General features: G+C 39.4%; 1 protein-coding gene across 1 annotated transcript in view; it reads left to right on the top strand.

Moving 5' to 3' along the window:
* Apob (apolipoprotein B) overlaps positions 1–6,373 on the top strand; it is a 40,487-nt gene extending 34,114 nt beyond the window's left edge. The window contains exons 27-29 of the mRNA XM_046441334.2: positions 126–240; positions 344–530; positions 4,449–6,373. Coding sequence (XP_046297290.1) covers positions 126–240; positions 344–530; positions 4,449–6,086 — 1,940 coding nt within the window. The 3' untranslated portion in view covers positions 6,087–6,373. The remainder of the gene's footprint in view (positions 1–125; positions 241–343; positions 531–4,448) is intronic.
* Positions 6,374–15,553: the final 9,180 nt, after the last annotated feature.

Raw genomic sequence — 15,553 nt, 5'->3', positions numbered from 1 at the left:
ATTGCATATTAAAAACATGTAAGTTAGGTGTTTGGTTAAAATAGAATGCTCCAAGTTTCCCAATGAAAATATCTCTGTATTCCATAATTATTTGCCCCACAAAATGTAAACTCTCTCCCCTACAGTGGTGGAAACATATAAATTTGAAGACTACAGTTTCATCTGTAAGAGCAACACAACATTTGTACATCGTGACTTCAGTGTGCTGTATAAAGAAGAGGGCAAATACAAAGGACTGCAGTATGAAACTTTTATTGAAACTTCATTCCTTTTCAAAGCTCATTGTGATGTGTGCCCTCTTTGTGCCCATTATATTGTGACCCAGCTGCATTTCTGCTTTCAGGGACTCGGAAATACAGGCTGTCCTGGACATCACCAGTCCGGTGTTCACTGACCTCTACCTGCGCTATCAAAGAGATAAGCAAATCCAGACCTTCTGGGCAGCCTACCCAGCCATAGACACTGTGGGCCTGAACCTGGGAGAAAAAGGAAACCATGGCATAATAAAGAACCACTACTTCTACCCTCAGGTGAGTCCTAACCAATGGGTTGCCAAAGCCCAAGAGCAGGGAGAGAATTGGGACAGATGATTTAAGACAATTCTTTTTTTATGAATTTATTCTAATTAGTTATATATGTCAGTAGAATACATTTTGACACATTCTACACAAATGAGGCATAACTTTTCATTCTTCTGGATGTACATTGTGCTGAGTCACACCAGTAGTGTAATCATACATGTACATAAGGTAATAACGTCTGACTCATTCTACTGTCCTGCCCATCCCCATCATCCCACCCCTCTCCTCAATTCCCTCTGTATAATCCAAATTTCCTTCATTTTCCCTACCCCGACTCCACTGTAGATTAGCATCCATCCCCTTATCAGAGAAGACATTGGGCCTTTGGTTTTGGGGGATTAGCTTATTTCACTTAGCATTATATTCTCTAGTTTCATCCATTTACCCATAAATGTCATAATTTCATTCTTCTTTAAGGCTGGGTAATATTCCATTGTGTGTATGTACCACAATTTCTTTATCCATTCATCTATTGAAGGGCATCTAGTTTGGTTTCATAGTTTATCTATTGTGAATTGAGCTGCAATAAACAGCTGATGTGGCTGTATCACTGTAGTATGCTGATTTTAAGTCCTTTGGGTACAAACTGAGGAGTGGGATAGCTGGGTCAATTGATGGTTCCATTCCAGGTTTTCTGAGAAATCTCCAAACTGCTTTCCATAGTGGTTGCATCAATTTGCAGTCCCATCAGCAATGTATAAGTGTACCTTTTCCCCCACGTCCTCATCAACACTTATTATCGCTTGTATTCTTGATAATTGCCACTATGATTGGGGATGAAATCTTTGCTTTGATTTGTATTTCTCTAATTGCTAGAGATGATGAACATTTTTTCATATGCTTGTAAAGAGTTTGTTCATTTCCTTATCCCATTTATTGAGAATGTTATTTGATTTTCTTGTGTTAAGTTTTTTGGGTTATATATCCTGGAATTAACGCTCAATCTGAGGTACATGTGGTAAATATTTTCCCCCATTCTGTAGGCTCTATCTTCCCGTTATTGTTTCCTTTGCTGAAAAGAAGCTTTTTAGTTTGAATCCATCCCATTTATTGATTCTTAATTTTACTTCTTGTTAAGGAAGTCAGGTTCTAAGCTGACATGATGAAGATTTGGGCCTACTTTTTCTTCTATTAGGCTCAGGGTCTCTGTTCTAGTGCCTAAGTCTTTGATCCACTTTGAGTTGAGTTTTATGCAGAGTGAGAGATAACTTTTAACTTCATTTTGTTACGTATGAATTTCCAGTTTTCTGAGACCATTTGTTGAATAGGCTATCTTTTCTCCAATGTATGTTTTTGGCTCCTTTATATAATGTGAGATGACCATATTTTGTGGGTTTGTCTCTGTCTTCTATTTTGTACCATTGATCTACATGTCTACTTTAGTTCTAATACCATGCCATTTTTTTTACTGTGGCTCTGTAGTATAGTTAACCATCTGGTATTTTGATGCCTCCTGCTTCACTCTTCTTGCTAAGGATTGCTTTGACTATTCTGGGTCTCTTATTTTTCCAAATGAATTTCATGATTGCTTTTTCTAGTTCTATGAAGAATGTTATTGGTATTGTAATAGGAATTGCATTAAATATGTATAACACTTATGGTAGTATGTCCATTTTGACAATATTAATTCTGCCTATCCAAGAACATGGGAGAGAGATCTTTCCATCTTCTAAGGTCTTCTTCAATCTCTTTCTTTAGTGTTCTATAGTTTTCATTGTATAGGTCTTTCACCTCTTTTGTTTAATTGATTCCCAAGTACTTTATTTTTTTTTTGAGGGGATAGTTTTTTGGTTTTTTTGTGTTTTTTTTTTGTGTGTGTGTGTGAATGGGTTAGTTTTCCTAATTTCTCTTGCAATGGATTCATCACTTATGTATAGAAATGCATTTGATTTATGAGTATTGATTTTATATCCTGCTACTTTGCTGAATTCATTTATTAGTTCTAAAAGTTTTCTGATGAAATTTTTTGGATCTTCTAAATATAGAATCATGTCATTAGCAAATATTAATAGTTTGAGTTCTTCTTTTCCAATTCACATTCTTTTAATTTATTTTGTCTGACTGCTCTAGCTAGAGTTTCAAGGACTATGTTGAATAGAAGTGGTGAAAGAGGGCATCCCTGTCTTGTTCCGGTTTTTAGAGGGAGTGTTTTTAGTTTTTCTCCATTTATAATGATGTTGGCCTTTGGCTTAGCAAAGGTAGCTTTTACAATATTGAGATATGTTTCTAATATCCCTAGTTTTTCTAGTGTTTTGAACATAAAGAGGTGCTGTATTTTGTCAAATGTTTTTCCTGCATCTATTGAGATGATCATATGATGCTTGTATTTAAGTCTATTAATGTGATGAATTACATTCATTGATTTCCATATGTTGAACCAACCTTGTATCCTTAGGATGAACCCCACTTGATTATGGCACACTATCTTTTTAATATTTTTTGTATGTTTTAATTTTCCAGAATTTTATTGACAATTTTTGCATGTAGTTCATCAGGGATATTGGTCTTAAATTTTCTTTCCTTGATATGTCTTTGTCTGCTTTTGATCTCAGTGTGATACTAGCCCCATAGAATGAGTTTGGAAGTGTTCCCTCCTTTTCTATTTCATGAAATACTTTGAGGAGTATTGGTATTAATTCTTCTTTGAATATCTTATAGAACTTGGCTGAGAATCCATCTGGTCCTGGGCTTTTCTTGGTTGGTTGGCTTTTAATGGTGTCTTCTATTTCATTGCTTGAAATTGATCTGTTTAAATTATGCATGTCCTCCTGATTCAGTTGGGGTAGATCATGTCTCTAGAAATTTTCAATGAAGTTAAGACAATTCTTTCAGAAAGTTCTCAAATTAGATGAAAGATACTCACTAAGGAATTATTCTTCAGAAAGTCTTACAATGAATCCTTCATTGAAATTGATTATTAGTCATGCACATGGCATCATATTAGCACTATTATTATTTTATTACTTCTGGGAAAATCTAGAAAGATAAGGGTCATGCCTAATCATCCAAATACACTTTGTTTTTTGGTGGTCTTGAGGATCTAACCCAGGGTCTTAAACATTCTATGCAAGCACTTCACCACTGAGCCACGTTCCTAGTCCAACCCCACCATCTGCCCTACTTCCAAATATTTCATCATTGGATTTATTTTTTTATTTTTATATATTTTTTCAGTGCTGGGGATTGAATCCCAGGCCTTGCACATGCTAAGCAAGCACTCTAACCCTGAGCCACAGCCAAAGCCCTCTCATCACCTAAATCATGGTTTCGGGAGGTTTCTTGAAGCTTAAAATTCTTTCCCTTAACAGAACAGTTTGATGAGACTCAAGGACTCAGTCTTTTATAAGCTCTACTAGGGCCAAATCAAATATGTCATTACCAGAGGGGGAGACCTAACCTGATTCTATCATCAAGGTTTGTCATAGGTTAGGAGCATGAACACGGAGATGGGGACTCTGGCTCTCTGCTGGTTGAGCTCTGGACATTTTCCTTTTTTGCTACTTCTTTCCCTGAATGTGCCTTTCTCTGCCTCTTCCCTTCTTCCTCTGCCTCCTCTTACTCCCTATTCTTCTTCCCTATCCTTCCTCTCCTATCCCCATTTTTCAGTCCTAGGAAGGCCTTAATGTTAAGTGTTCCTGTATAAATGCCAAGCATGGTTTTTATCCTTTCTGAGGCATATGGTAATGAGAAATTAACAGTGGGTTTTTTTAACCATAAAACAAACATACAAACTGACATGTGAAAGATAAATCCCCTTCAGAATATGAAGGATCCTCTGATCTTTACTTTTAACTGCTAATGAAGTTTTAGTGTAATGTATTATGTAATCAGAGTAATTGAAAACATGTCCCCCCTTTCTTGTTTTAGTCCTCTGCAGAGAAAAAACTCATCATATTCATAACTGAGTGGGGGAAGAAATCTGATGAGGAAATTCAGATCAAATTTAATTGGGATGAAGAGGCAGCATCCATATTGCTAAGCTCTCTAAAAGACAGTGTGCCCAAGGCCACAGAGACCTTTTATGACTATGTCAACAAGTACCACCAGGAGTACACAGGACTCAGCCTGACAGATGCTTCTGCAAAGCTGAGGAGAAGTCTACAGAACAGTGCTGAGCAAGCCTATCAAGGGGCCATGAGGCAAATTGATGAGATGGACATGGGTTTCCAGAGAGCAGTCAGCAGCACCACAAGAACTTACCAGGAGTGGAAGGACAAGACCCAGAATCTGTACCAGGAACTGTTGGCTCAGGAGAGCCAGGCCAGTTTCCAGACAATCAAGGAGAAGGCATTTGACAGCTTAATACAAATCATCAAGGGGTACCATAGGGCAATTAAGCATCTGATTGACTCATTCATTGATATCCTGAAGTTCTCCAGATTCCATCTCCCAGGGAAAGCTGAGATGTCCACTATTGATGAACTCAACAGTATGGTCATGAAGGAAGTAGGGAAGATACTATCCCAAGTATGTTCAAATATCCAAAATGGGTTAGATAAACTGCTTTCGTATGTCCAAGACCTAGTGGAGAGAACTGAATTAATCAAAGACCTACAGATTAAACTTCCTTTTCATTCAACAAGCTCTAAACTAAAAGATGCAATTCCGGACTTGAGGGAACAGTTGAAATCTTTATCAGGAGAAATTCAAGTAACATTAATTGACTACTTATCTATCAATACTACAGAGACACTAAGTGTCCTTTGCAACGTTTTACAATCATTTGTTTTTGAAGAGATAGAAAAAGACATTGAAATCTTAAAAGAGGTGAATTTTACTGATCTTGTTAATGAGATCCTACGTGAGAAAGACAATTTCAAAGATTATGTTCTATATGTTTTTCAAAATCTGAAAGAAAGTCTAGACTTTATCCTCAGTAGGTTAAATGAATTTATTCAAGACCAACTTCAGGACAGCTCTCAAAACTTACAGCAGGTTCATCAGTACATAAAGGCTCTTCGTGAAGAATATTTTGATCCAAGTACAGTTGGCTGGATGGTGAAATATTATAAACTTGAAGAAAAAGTAATGGATTTGATCAGGAGCTTTGTAATTGCCCTTAAGGACTTCCATTCCAAATATACGTCCAGTGTTACTGGATTTACTTCTCAACTCTCAAATCAAGTTAAGCAATTTGTGGACAGAGCTTTCCAAGAATATGTTAGCATCCTTACTGATGCAGATGGAAAAGGGAAAGAAAAGATTGAAGAGCTTTCTACCACCGCTCAGGAAATAATTAAAAGTTGGGCCACTGCAATGAAGAAAATCATTTCTGATTACCATCACCAGTTCAGATCTAAACTACAGGATTTTTCAGACCAACTTTCTGATTACTATGAAAAATTCATTGCTGAGACTACAAGATTGATTGACCTGTCCATTCAAAGCTACCACATGTTTCTAAGATATATCACCAAGTTCCTGACAGAGCTGCAGTCAACCACAGTCAATGATGTAAGCCCCCACATGAAGTTTGCTCCAGGAGAACTGACTATCATCTTTTAATTTTTTAAAGCATTCATTTTTTTTATTTGTTCCAATTAAACTTTCATATAGTAGGGGGAAATCCAAGCCACTGATAAAACCACACATTGAGCCAACCCTGCAGCAGGCAGCTGACTACAAGCAGAACTATGTAAGAACTGGACCTGCACTGACGCTGGTGTGAGAGCTCTGGAGGTCTCTGATCTCTAGGGAATTACATTTTTAGCAAGTTAAAGAAAATCAGGATCTGAGTTATTTTACTAAACTCGGGGGGAAGAGAAAAACAAATAAATGAATTCTTTATTGTATATCAATATGACTCACTTGTATTAAAAGATAGTGAAATGAAGGTATCAATTCAAATGTGCTGGCATTTCAAAACCTATAGAAGAATATATTCTGTGATTTAAGTAATAGAATAAAAGGAAAGGGAAAGGGAGAAGCAATGGAGGGAAATATTTTGTCATGTAACAAAAAGAAGTTGATCTCAGAAACTGTACTTGCCAAGTGAAAAGGAAAAAGTATTCATAGATATTTTTACATAATTTGATCATGAAGAGCATATCATCTGTGTTCATGTACCACACAATCTTCCTTACCAACCCATCTGCCTTTGCCAAGCAAGGCTGTGAGGCTTTGAGATACACCAAAAGGTCCATTATTTCACTCAGCCTGAAAGGGATGGTGAGGGAGTCCCAGTCCCAAGGGTTTTATGGCAATAGGAACCCCAGAATTCTCCTTGTACTTCCTCCAGGATCCATTCAAAGCAAAGGAAGTATTGGCTTAGAGAAGGTATGGGTACTTGGATTCCTAACAACTCTGCAACCAAGCATGCACTTATGTTCTTGAACTTTATTATTTTTTTCAAATTCAACATCTAATAGTAATCAAAGCGTAATCAAAACCCAAGGGTTTCTCCTGACACATGCACTCCAAGCTCCAATTTTAAGCATTGGCAATGTTCAGTCAGAGTTCCCAGCCTGAGATCTCATAAGGGAAAGCTGCAAAGATTCGGTGCAACCAACTTTCACTAATATTTTTGGTATAGTAGCTATCAAATGGCACATTCCTTTCTATGACATTGAAAAACAAATTAGAGTATATCATTCAGGGAATAAAATTAGAGATTACTGACCCCTAAGTCCTACCTAATGTCTCTTTGGAAATGATTCATTTTTATCCAAAAATATCTCAACCACTCTGAGTTTTCCATAAAGTCTTTGTATTGTCTTAATGAAGCCCACTGTTAAAATTCACAAGCATTATCTGGAAAAGGAAACATAGCCTATTGGTGCCTATGGAGAATTCTTCTATCTGGAACTGAATAGCCAGAAAAAAAAAGTCCACAGAGGATGGACACATGGAGGTCTATGGATCTGGTACTCAAGGAAAGTGTTAGATGGATAGGTGGATGGATGGATGATGGATGGATGGATGGATGGATGGATGGATGGAAGGAAGAAAAAAAATGAGTTGGTAAATGGGGGGTCATTTCAGGATGAGAGAAGGGGAAAATTAGGTCCACATCCCAATACAACAAATGAGTGGTTCCAGATTAGTTTTGCACGTTTTCCTGATGAGCTGGGAGCAGCAAGAATCTACCAAGTCTTCAAACTGAAAGGAGGCCTGGAGTCATGGCTTAATTTAAAGGGAAGGAATTATGCCTTAATTTTAAGGTCCCCTTGGCTCATGAGATGATATCTATATCTGGAACTGAAATGAGGGAAACATACCAACTTCAAAATGATTATAACCAGCTCTCTGACTGCTGTCCTTCACATGAGGTGCTCATGACCAGCTTCCACTATATCTGGTCCAAGTAAAAGATGAACCCAGCTGTGAGCACCTCACTACAGTAATACATGTCAGAAACGGCAAGGAGGGGTCGGATAAAAGTAGCATTATGAAAGCAGAATGAACAGGATCAAGGTAGCTGAGTTTTAAAGACACAAAGGATGAGTTTAAAAAGCCATTAGAAATTAGAGATGCCTGGGTAAGTCACTGGAACCAGGAATTGGAGCGGTTGTGAGAGAGAGGAAGAATAGGAAGATGAGTAAGTGTCTTAGTTTTCTGCTGATATAATAGAATATTTATATTACAGGGAAAATAAAATCGTTTTCACAGCTCTGAAGGCTTGGAATCCAAGAGCATGGCCAATATCTGGCAGAGGCTTTTGGGCTGTGTCATAACATGACGAAAAAGCAAGCTAGCTCAAGAGAAAAAATAGAAAACATACAGAATTCCCCCTTTTGTCACTAGTTCACTCCCTTGATAACAGCCTTAATCCATCCATAAGGTCAATGCTATCATGATCAAATCACCTTTTAAAGGCCTCACTTCTTAATACCATTGCTTTGGGGATTAAGGTTTCGAGACCTGAACTTTGGGGCACATTCAATCCATAGCAATGAGTAAAGCGGAGCTCAGAGCTATGACATTTTGAGCCTGTGCAACCTGAGGAGTTATAGGGCCACAACAGAAGCAGGAAGAATGTGTCAAGGGAAGATGATTAGTATAAGGACTCACAGAATGTCACCACTGGAACTGGCTATGAGATTACATGGTGAGTTTCAATTTGCTGTGATATGTTCAGGTAAAAAATATCTAGCAGGAAAATTGGAGATGTGGGTTAGAGAAAGAAATAGGAACAAAGGAAAGTTTTCACCAATTATTGTATAATGTCATGTAGCTTTAGAAACCTAAGAAAACAAAGTTTTCCTCTTGTACAATTAACTGGCCTATTGTCCCTTAGGACAATAGGTACATGTCCTGAGAATATACTGTGAGGTGACATGGAAAGTACTGCAATAAACACAGATATTCCTCCTACAAAACAACTATCAAAGTTGAAAACCAAAGGAGAAATCAAATAATGTAGTCCAGCCCATATTCCTGGAACTTTGGAAGCATGGTCAAACTGTATGCTTTGATTTGATGTCAAGATGTGGCACTGCCCCAGGATAAACCTTATAATGAAAGAGTCCTTTTAGATCAGGCACTATAAGATACTTGTTTTTGTTGTTGTTTTGTTTTTGCAGTTTTGGAGACCAAACCTAGGGCCTTTTGTATGCCAGGCAGGTGCTCTACCACTGAGATACATCCCCAGCCTTCACAAGATGCCTTCAGACTTATTTACCCCCCCATTTTCTTCAGTTTTTCACTTTAAGACTAGTTGGCTGAGGATCCCAGGCCCTCTTTTTTGTTGAGATGACCAAAGTTCCCTCTGACTCCCATTCTAGGTCCCCCTTTTGGCACTAATTTAAGGTTTGTTCCCATTGAATCAGAGATAAGGTCAAAACAGCCCTTGAATGGGGCCTGCAATATGAGAACTGAAGCGGACAAACAGATGTTTACTCTAAAAGTATCTAATAATCAGAGATAAATGTGCAGAAATGGACCTCACCTCTTAGCTCATCTTCTGTATGTTTCACATTAGGAGGTCAGACACATCTTCCTCAGAGGTTCCATTTGTCGGTGGGATGGCTGGGTGGTCACCAACAAATAACATTCCAGGGCCTCATAAAAGCTGGTGGAGTAGATACATATGTTTCCACAAGGAGAAGATGTCCCTTTTTGTATTTTTTCCTCCAAACTGGTTCTTGCCTCCCCAATTCTAAGAAGTGTTTCAGGCCAGTGATACGGGTACTAGTCACTAAGCTCTAGCCCTGTGTCCATTTTTCCCCCAGAATTGACACTCTTGAGGGCCAGTCTTGAGGTGAAAGGGATGAAGCAAGCCTTGGAGGTAGCCTGGTGCCTGAGCTCAGACCTGCATTCCTACTCTTGTAAGCTTTGGCTCAGCTGTCAGCTGTGCAGCAGCACCAACCACACCACACAGAAGCTTCTGGAGTCTAGGTGCTAAACTAGACAGTGGCCTGAGCAAAGGGCAATGCTGTAAACAGCCCAGCTCCACCAGATTCCTCCAGCAACCCAGGGGTCTCTTTGCTTCCTGCCTTCTCTTCTATCAAGTGGGGCCCATACAGGCTGGTACCAAGGTCCTTAAAGAGTAATGGAGCTCAGGACAGCTTCAGAACAGCTCCAGTGATGGCTTGAACTGGGGCCAGACTAGCTGGATGGAAGCTGAGGTCACTCAAATATTTCTATAAATACATGATTTTGGGACCATGGAAAAGGTCAGCAGAGGGAGGGCAGGGTGCTGCCCTGTAGCTGTGCTGAACAGCAGTAGAGAAGACCCTGGCAGCCAACACATACCCCTCTTCTCAGAAGAAGGCTCTAGGGCTAAATTCAAGCTTCTCTGTTCATGAATTATGTAAACTCAAGCAAGTAACTTGAAGTTTCTAATCTTCAGTTTTATCCTTAAAATGGAAATCATGAAAGGATAAATTGAGCCACTCTGAGCAGGAGCAGAGAGTGTTTCCTTTGTATTTTATAGAGTTGTTATGAAGGTCAAGTGAGATAATGTATATTGAGCATGGACAAATTGGTTGTGTTATATTGACAAAAGTCAAAATGAATGCCAAACAATGACACTTGTACACAACTTCATAGAGGAATGTAAAGTAAAAAGCCAACAGCAAAAACCAAGGGCAGTGTGCTACCTTTGGAATACAGTTAACATCAACTAAAATCATGCACTGTGTTTTCTAGGATTATAGTTTTAGAGCAAGCAAATGATAAACTCAAGATGCTGGATGGGTTAAGCCTGGGGCTGGGGTGAGGCAGGGGGAAGGTTGGAGAGGACTCACAGGTCACGGGTTGATGGAAGCTGCTGTCATCATGCTCTCACTCTCATGCTTGGGGGTAAGTGCAGGGTGTTTATTATGCTATTAATTAAATCATATTGATTAATTAAAACAAAAAAGGGAAAGAAACTTCACATATGGTGTGACACTACATTGTGTACAATCAGAGAAATGAAGAGTTGTGCTGTGATTGTGTACAGTGAATCAAAGTGCATTCTGCTGTCATATACACCTAATTAGAATAAAGAAAGAGGAGGGGGAGAAAGAAAGAGAGAGGGTGTGCACGCACAGGTGGGCAGAGGCAAGGAGGGAAAGAGAGAGAAAAGAAAAAAGAAAAAAGGGGAGGGACTTTATAAAATGATTAAATCATAAAGGTGAAGCCATCATGAATGAAACTAGTGACCTTATAAAGGGGATAGAGGGAAAAGGCTTGGCATTTTTGCCCTTCTACTCTCCCACCATGTGCAGATGAGGCAAAAAGGCCTCAGCAAACACCAAACATAAGCACCTTGATCTTGAACTTTCCAGCCTCCAAAACTGTAAAAAGCAAATTTTGATTATTTATAAATTTTAAAAAAGGTGAGGGGAGTCTTTAAGTGCCTGACCCACATTAAGCACTTAAGTTATTTTGTGCCCCTTTTCCTCTTAAAAGTACCAGGAATTTTTAAAGGGTCCAACTCTCCCTTTCAAATAAAAATTATTTCAGATCTTTGGTACATTTATTAAGTCCCCTCTCTAAGCCAGGTATTGTCCTGAGCATTCAGGAAAGAGAAGTCAACAAAGCCCTGTTATGGGAGGCTGGAGGTGACCCTCTGTCTGAGAGGAGCCCAAATAAGGAGGACTCACAGGGATCCTGGGATCAGCACAGAGGGAAGAAGGGGGAGCAGACCACACTTGGGAGGGAGTTCCAAAGTTTGTGCCTTACTAGCTGTGGGGATCAGGGAGAATCATTTCACCTCTCTGTTCCTCAATTTCTTCAACTACAGAATGGAAACTCGGAAAATAATAATTCATTCCAGATAAATTGAATGAGTCGGGGTCCTACTATACTGACTCCTTGTTCAATAACTGGTTCTTTTTAGTCTCCCTAGGAAAGTATTTCAAGGCCCCACAAAAAAATGTCCCTTGGTCCTTGCAGCCTGCTCTGAGCACTGATAAAGCCACCCAGCCCTGTGCTGCATGGTCTCTTTGTCTTCCTGACCTATGTTGCCACCCAGCTCAAACTCTGAAATCAATAAGGGCTTCCTCTAGGGTCTTGTTGGTTTCCTTTGGTGTTTCACCTTGTGGCTGGGTAGGCAAAGGGCTTCCTACTGGGGGCTCCCTGAGTTTGCTGAAACAATCCTCGCCTTCTGTGGCTGCCTTTGAGACACCTCACTCAACACAAGGCTGTTCATCCACTGAGGAAATAACCCTTCACAGGGAGGCACAGCTGTGAGGCTTGGGAGGGTTGGGGGCACTAGGGTGCCGGGAGGCTGACCTGGTCTTTGGAGAGAATAATCCCTGTTCTCCTAGGAGGTGGGGCTGGCAGGAGCTGCTCAGGATGGTGGGAGGTTAAGCATCTCTGTTCTTTCCTCTACACCTGTTTTGAGCCCTGGAACTGCCCCACCCCATGAGTTCTGGGCTCCTGCCCTGAACCCCCAATCCCACCAGGCCTGTCTGCTGCCTCCCCTTCTACTTCCTTTGCCCCAGGCAATGCTGAGGTATGGATTTTATTTTATAAAATGAGTTTCCAGTCCACTTGGTCCATTTTTTTTTATTTTAAATTTTTTATTGTTGGCTGTTCAAAACATTACATAGTTCTTGATATATCATATTTCACAATTTGATTCAAGTGGGTTATGAGCTCCCATTTTTACCCCATATACAGATTGCAGAATCACATCAGTTACACATCCATTGATTTACATATTGCCATACTAGTGTCTGTTGTATTCTGCTGCCTTTCCTATCCTCTACTATCCCCCCTCCCCTCCCCTCCCCTCCCCTCTTCTCTCTCTGCTCCCTCTACTGACATTCGTTTGTCCCCCTTATATTATTTTTCCCCTTCCCCTCACTTCCTCTTGTATGTACTTTTGTATAACTCTGAGGGTCTCCTTCCATTTCCATGCATTTTCCCCTTCTCTCTCCCTTTCCCTCCCACCTCTCATCCCTGTTTAATGTTAATCTTCTTCTCATGCTCTTCGACCCTACTCTGTTCTTAGTTACTCTCCTTATATCAAAGAAGACATTTGGCATTTGTTTTTTAGGGATTGGCTAGCTTCACTTAGCATAATCTGCTCTAATGCCATCCATTTCCCTGTAAATTCTATGATTTTGTCATTTTTTAATGCAGAGTAATACTCCATTGTGTATAAATGCCACATTTTTTTTATCCATTCATCCATTGAAGGGCATCTAGGTTGGTTCCACAGTCTAGCTATTGTGAATTGTGCTGCTATGAACATCGATGTAGCAGTGTCCCTGTAGCATGCTCTTTTTAGGTCTTTAGGGAACAGACCGAGAAGGGGAATAGCTGGGTCAAATGGTGGCTCCATTCCCAGCTTTCCAAGAGATCTCCATACTGCTTTCCAAATTGGCTGCACCAATTTGCAGTCCCACCAGCAATGTACAAGTGTACCCTTTTCCCCACATCCTCGCCAGCACTTGTTGTTGTTTGACTTCATAATGGCTGCCAATCTAACTGGAGTGAGATGGTATCTTAGGGTGGTTTTGATTTGCATTTCTCTGACTGCTAGAGATGGTGAGCATTTTTTCATGTACTTGTTGATTGATTGTATGTCCTCCTCTGAGAAGTGTCTGTTCAGGTCCTTGGCCCATTTGTTGATTGGGTTGTTTGTTCTCTTATTGTCTAATTTTTGGAGTTCTTTGTATACTCTGGATATTAGGGCTCTATCTCAAGTGTGAGGAGTAAAGATTTGTTCCCAGGATGTAGGCTCTCTATTTACCTCTCTTATTGTATCTTTTGCTGAGAAAAAACTTTTTAGTTTGAGTAAGTCCCATTTGTTGATTCTAGTTATTAACTTTTGTGCTATGGGTGTCCTATTGAGGAATTTGGAGCCCGACCCCACAGTATGTAGATCGTAGCCAACTTTTTCTTCTATCAGACGGCGTGTCTCTGATTTGATATCAAGCTCCTTGATCCATTTTGAATTAACTTTTGTGCATGGCGAGAGAAAGGGATTCAGTTTCATTTTGTTGCATATGGATTTCCAGTTTTCCCAGCACCATTTGTTGAAGATGCTATCCTTCCTCCATTGCATGCTTTTAGCCCCTTTATCAAATATAAGGTAGTTGTAGTTTTGTGGATTGGTTTCTGTGTCCTCTATTCTGTACCATTGGTCCACCCGCCTGTTTTGGTACCAGTACCATGCTGTTTTTGTTACTATTGCTCTGTAGTATAGTTTGAAGTCTGGTATCACTATACCGCCTGATTCACACTTCCTGCTTAGCATTGTTTTTGCTATTCTGGGTCTTTTGTTTTTCCATATGAATTTCATGATTGCTTTCTCTATTTCTACAAGAAATGCCGTTGGGATTTTGATTGGCATTGCATTAAACCTATAGAGAACTTTTGGTAATATCGCCATTTTGATGATGTTAGTTCTGCCTATCCATGAACAGGGTATAATTTTCCATCTTCTAAGATCTTCTTCTATTTCTCTCTTTAGGGTTCTGTAGTTTTCATTGTATAAGTCTTTCACCTCTTTTGTTAGGTTGATTCCCAAGTATTTTATTTTTTTTGAAGATATTGTGAATGGAGTGGTTGTCCTCATTTCCATTTCAGAGGCTTTGTCGCTGATATACAGGAATGCCTTTGATTTATGCGTGTTGATTTTATATCCTGCCACTTTGCTGAATTCATTTATTAGCTCTAATAGTTTCTTTGTAGACCCTTTTGGGTCTGCTAGGTATAGAATCATGTCATCTGCAAATAGTGATAATTTAAGTTCTTCTTTTCCTATTTTGATGCCTTTAATTTCTTTCGTCTGTCTAATTGCTCTGGCCAGTGTTTCGAGAACTATGTTGAACAGAAGTGGTGAGAGAGGGCATCCCTGTCTTGTTCCAGATTTTATAGGGAATGCCTTCAATTTTTCTCCATTCAGAATGATGCTAGCCTGAGGCTTAGCATAGATTGCTTTTACAATATTGAGGTATGTTCCTGTTATCCCTAGTTTTTCTAGAGTTTTGAACATAAAGGGATGCTGTACTTTGTCGAATGCTTTTTCCGCATCTATCGAGATGATCATATGATTCTTATCTTTGAGTCTATTGATGTGGTGAATAACATTTATTGATTTCCGTATATTGAACCAGCCTTGCATCCCAGGGATGAATCCTACTTGATCATGGTGCACAATTTTTTTGATAAGTTTTTGTATCCGAGTGGCCAGAATTTTATTGAGGATTTTTGCATCTAGGTTCATTAGAGATATTGGTCTGTAGTTTTCTTTCTTTGAAGTGTCTTTGTCTGGTTTAGGTATCAGGGTGATGTTGGCCTCGTAGAATGAATTTGGAAGTTCTCCCTCTTTTTCTATTTCCCGAAGTAGCTTGAAAAGTATTGGTATTAGTTCTTCTTTAAAGGTTTTGTAAAACTCTGCTGTATACCCATCCGGTCCTGGGCTTTTCTTAGTTGGTAGTCTTTTGATGGTTTCTTCTATTTCCTCAATTGATATTGGTCTGTTTAGGTTGTCTATATCCTCCTGACTCAATCTGGGCAGATCATATGACTTAAGAAATTTATCTATGCCTTCACTATCTTCTAATTTATTGGAGTATAAGGATTCAAAA

This window comes from Marmota monax, unplaced genomic scaffold, assembly GCF_021218885.2.
Source record: "Marmota monax isolate L192 unplaced genomic scaffold, Marmota_monax_Labrador192_F-V1.1 WCK01_AAM20220418_F8-fsc00010, whole genome shotgun sequence".
NCBI lineage: Eukaryota > Metazoa > Chordata > Mammalia > Rodentia > Sciuridae > Marmota > Marmota monax.
Note: the sequence above shows the minus strand (reverse complement) of the source record. Positions and strands in the feature narration are given on the sequence as shown.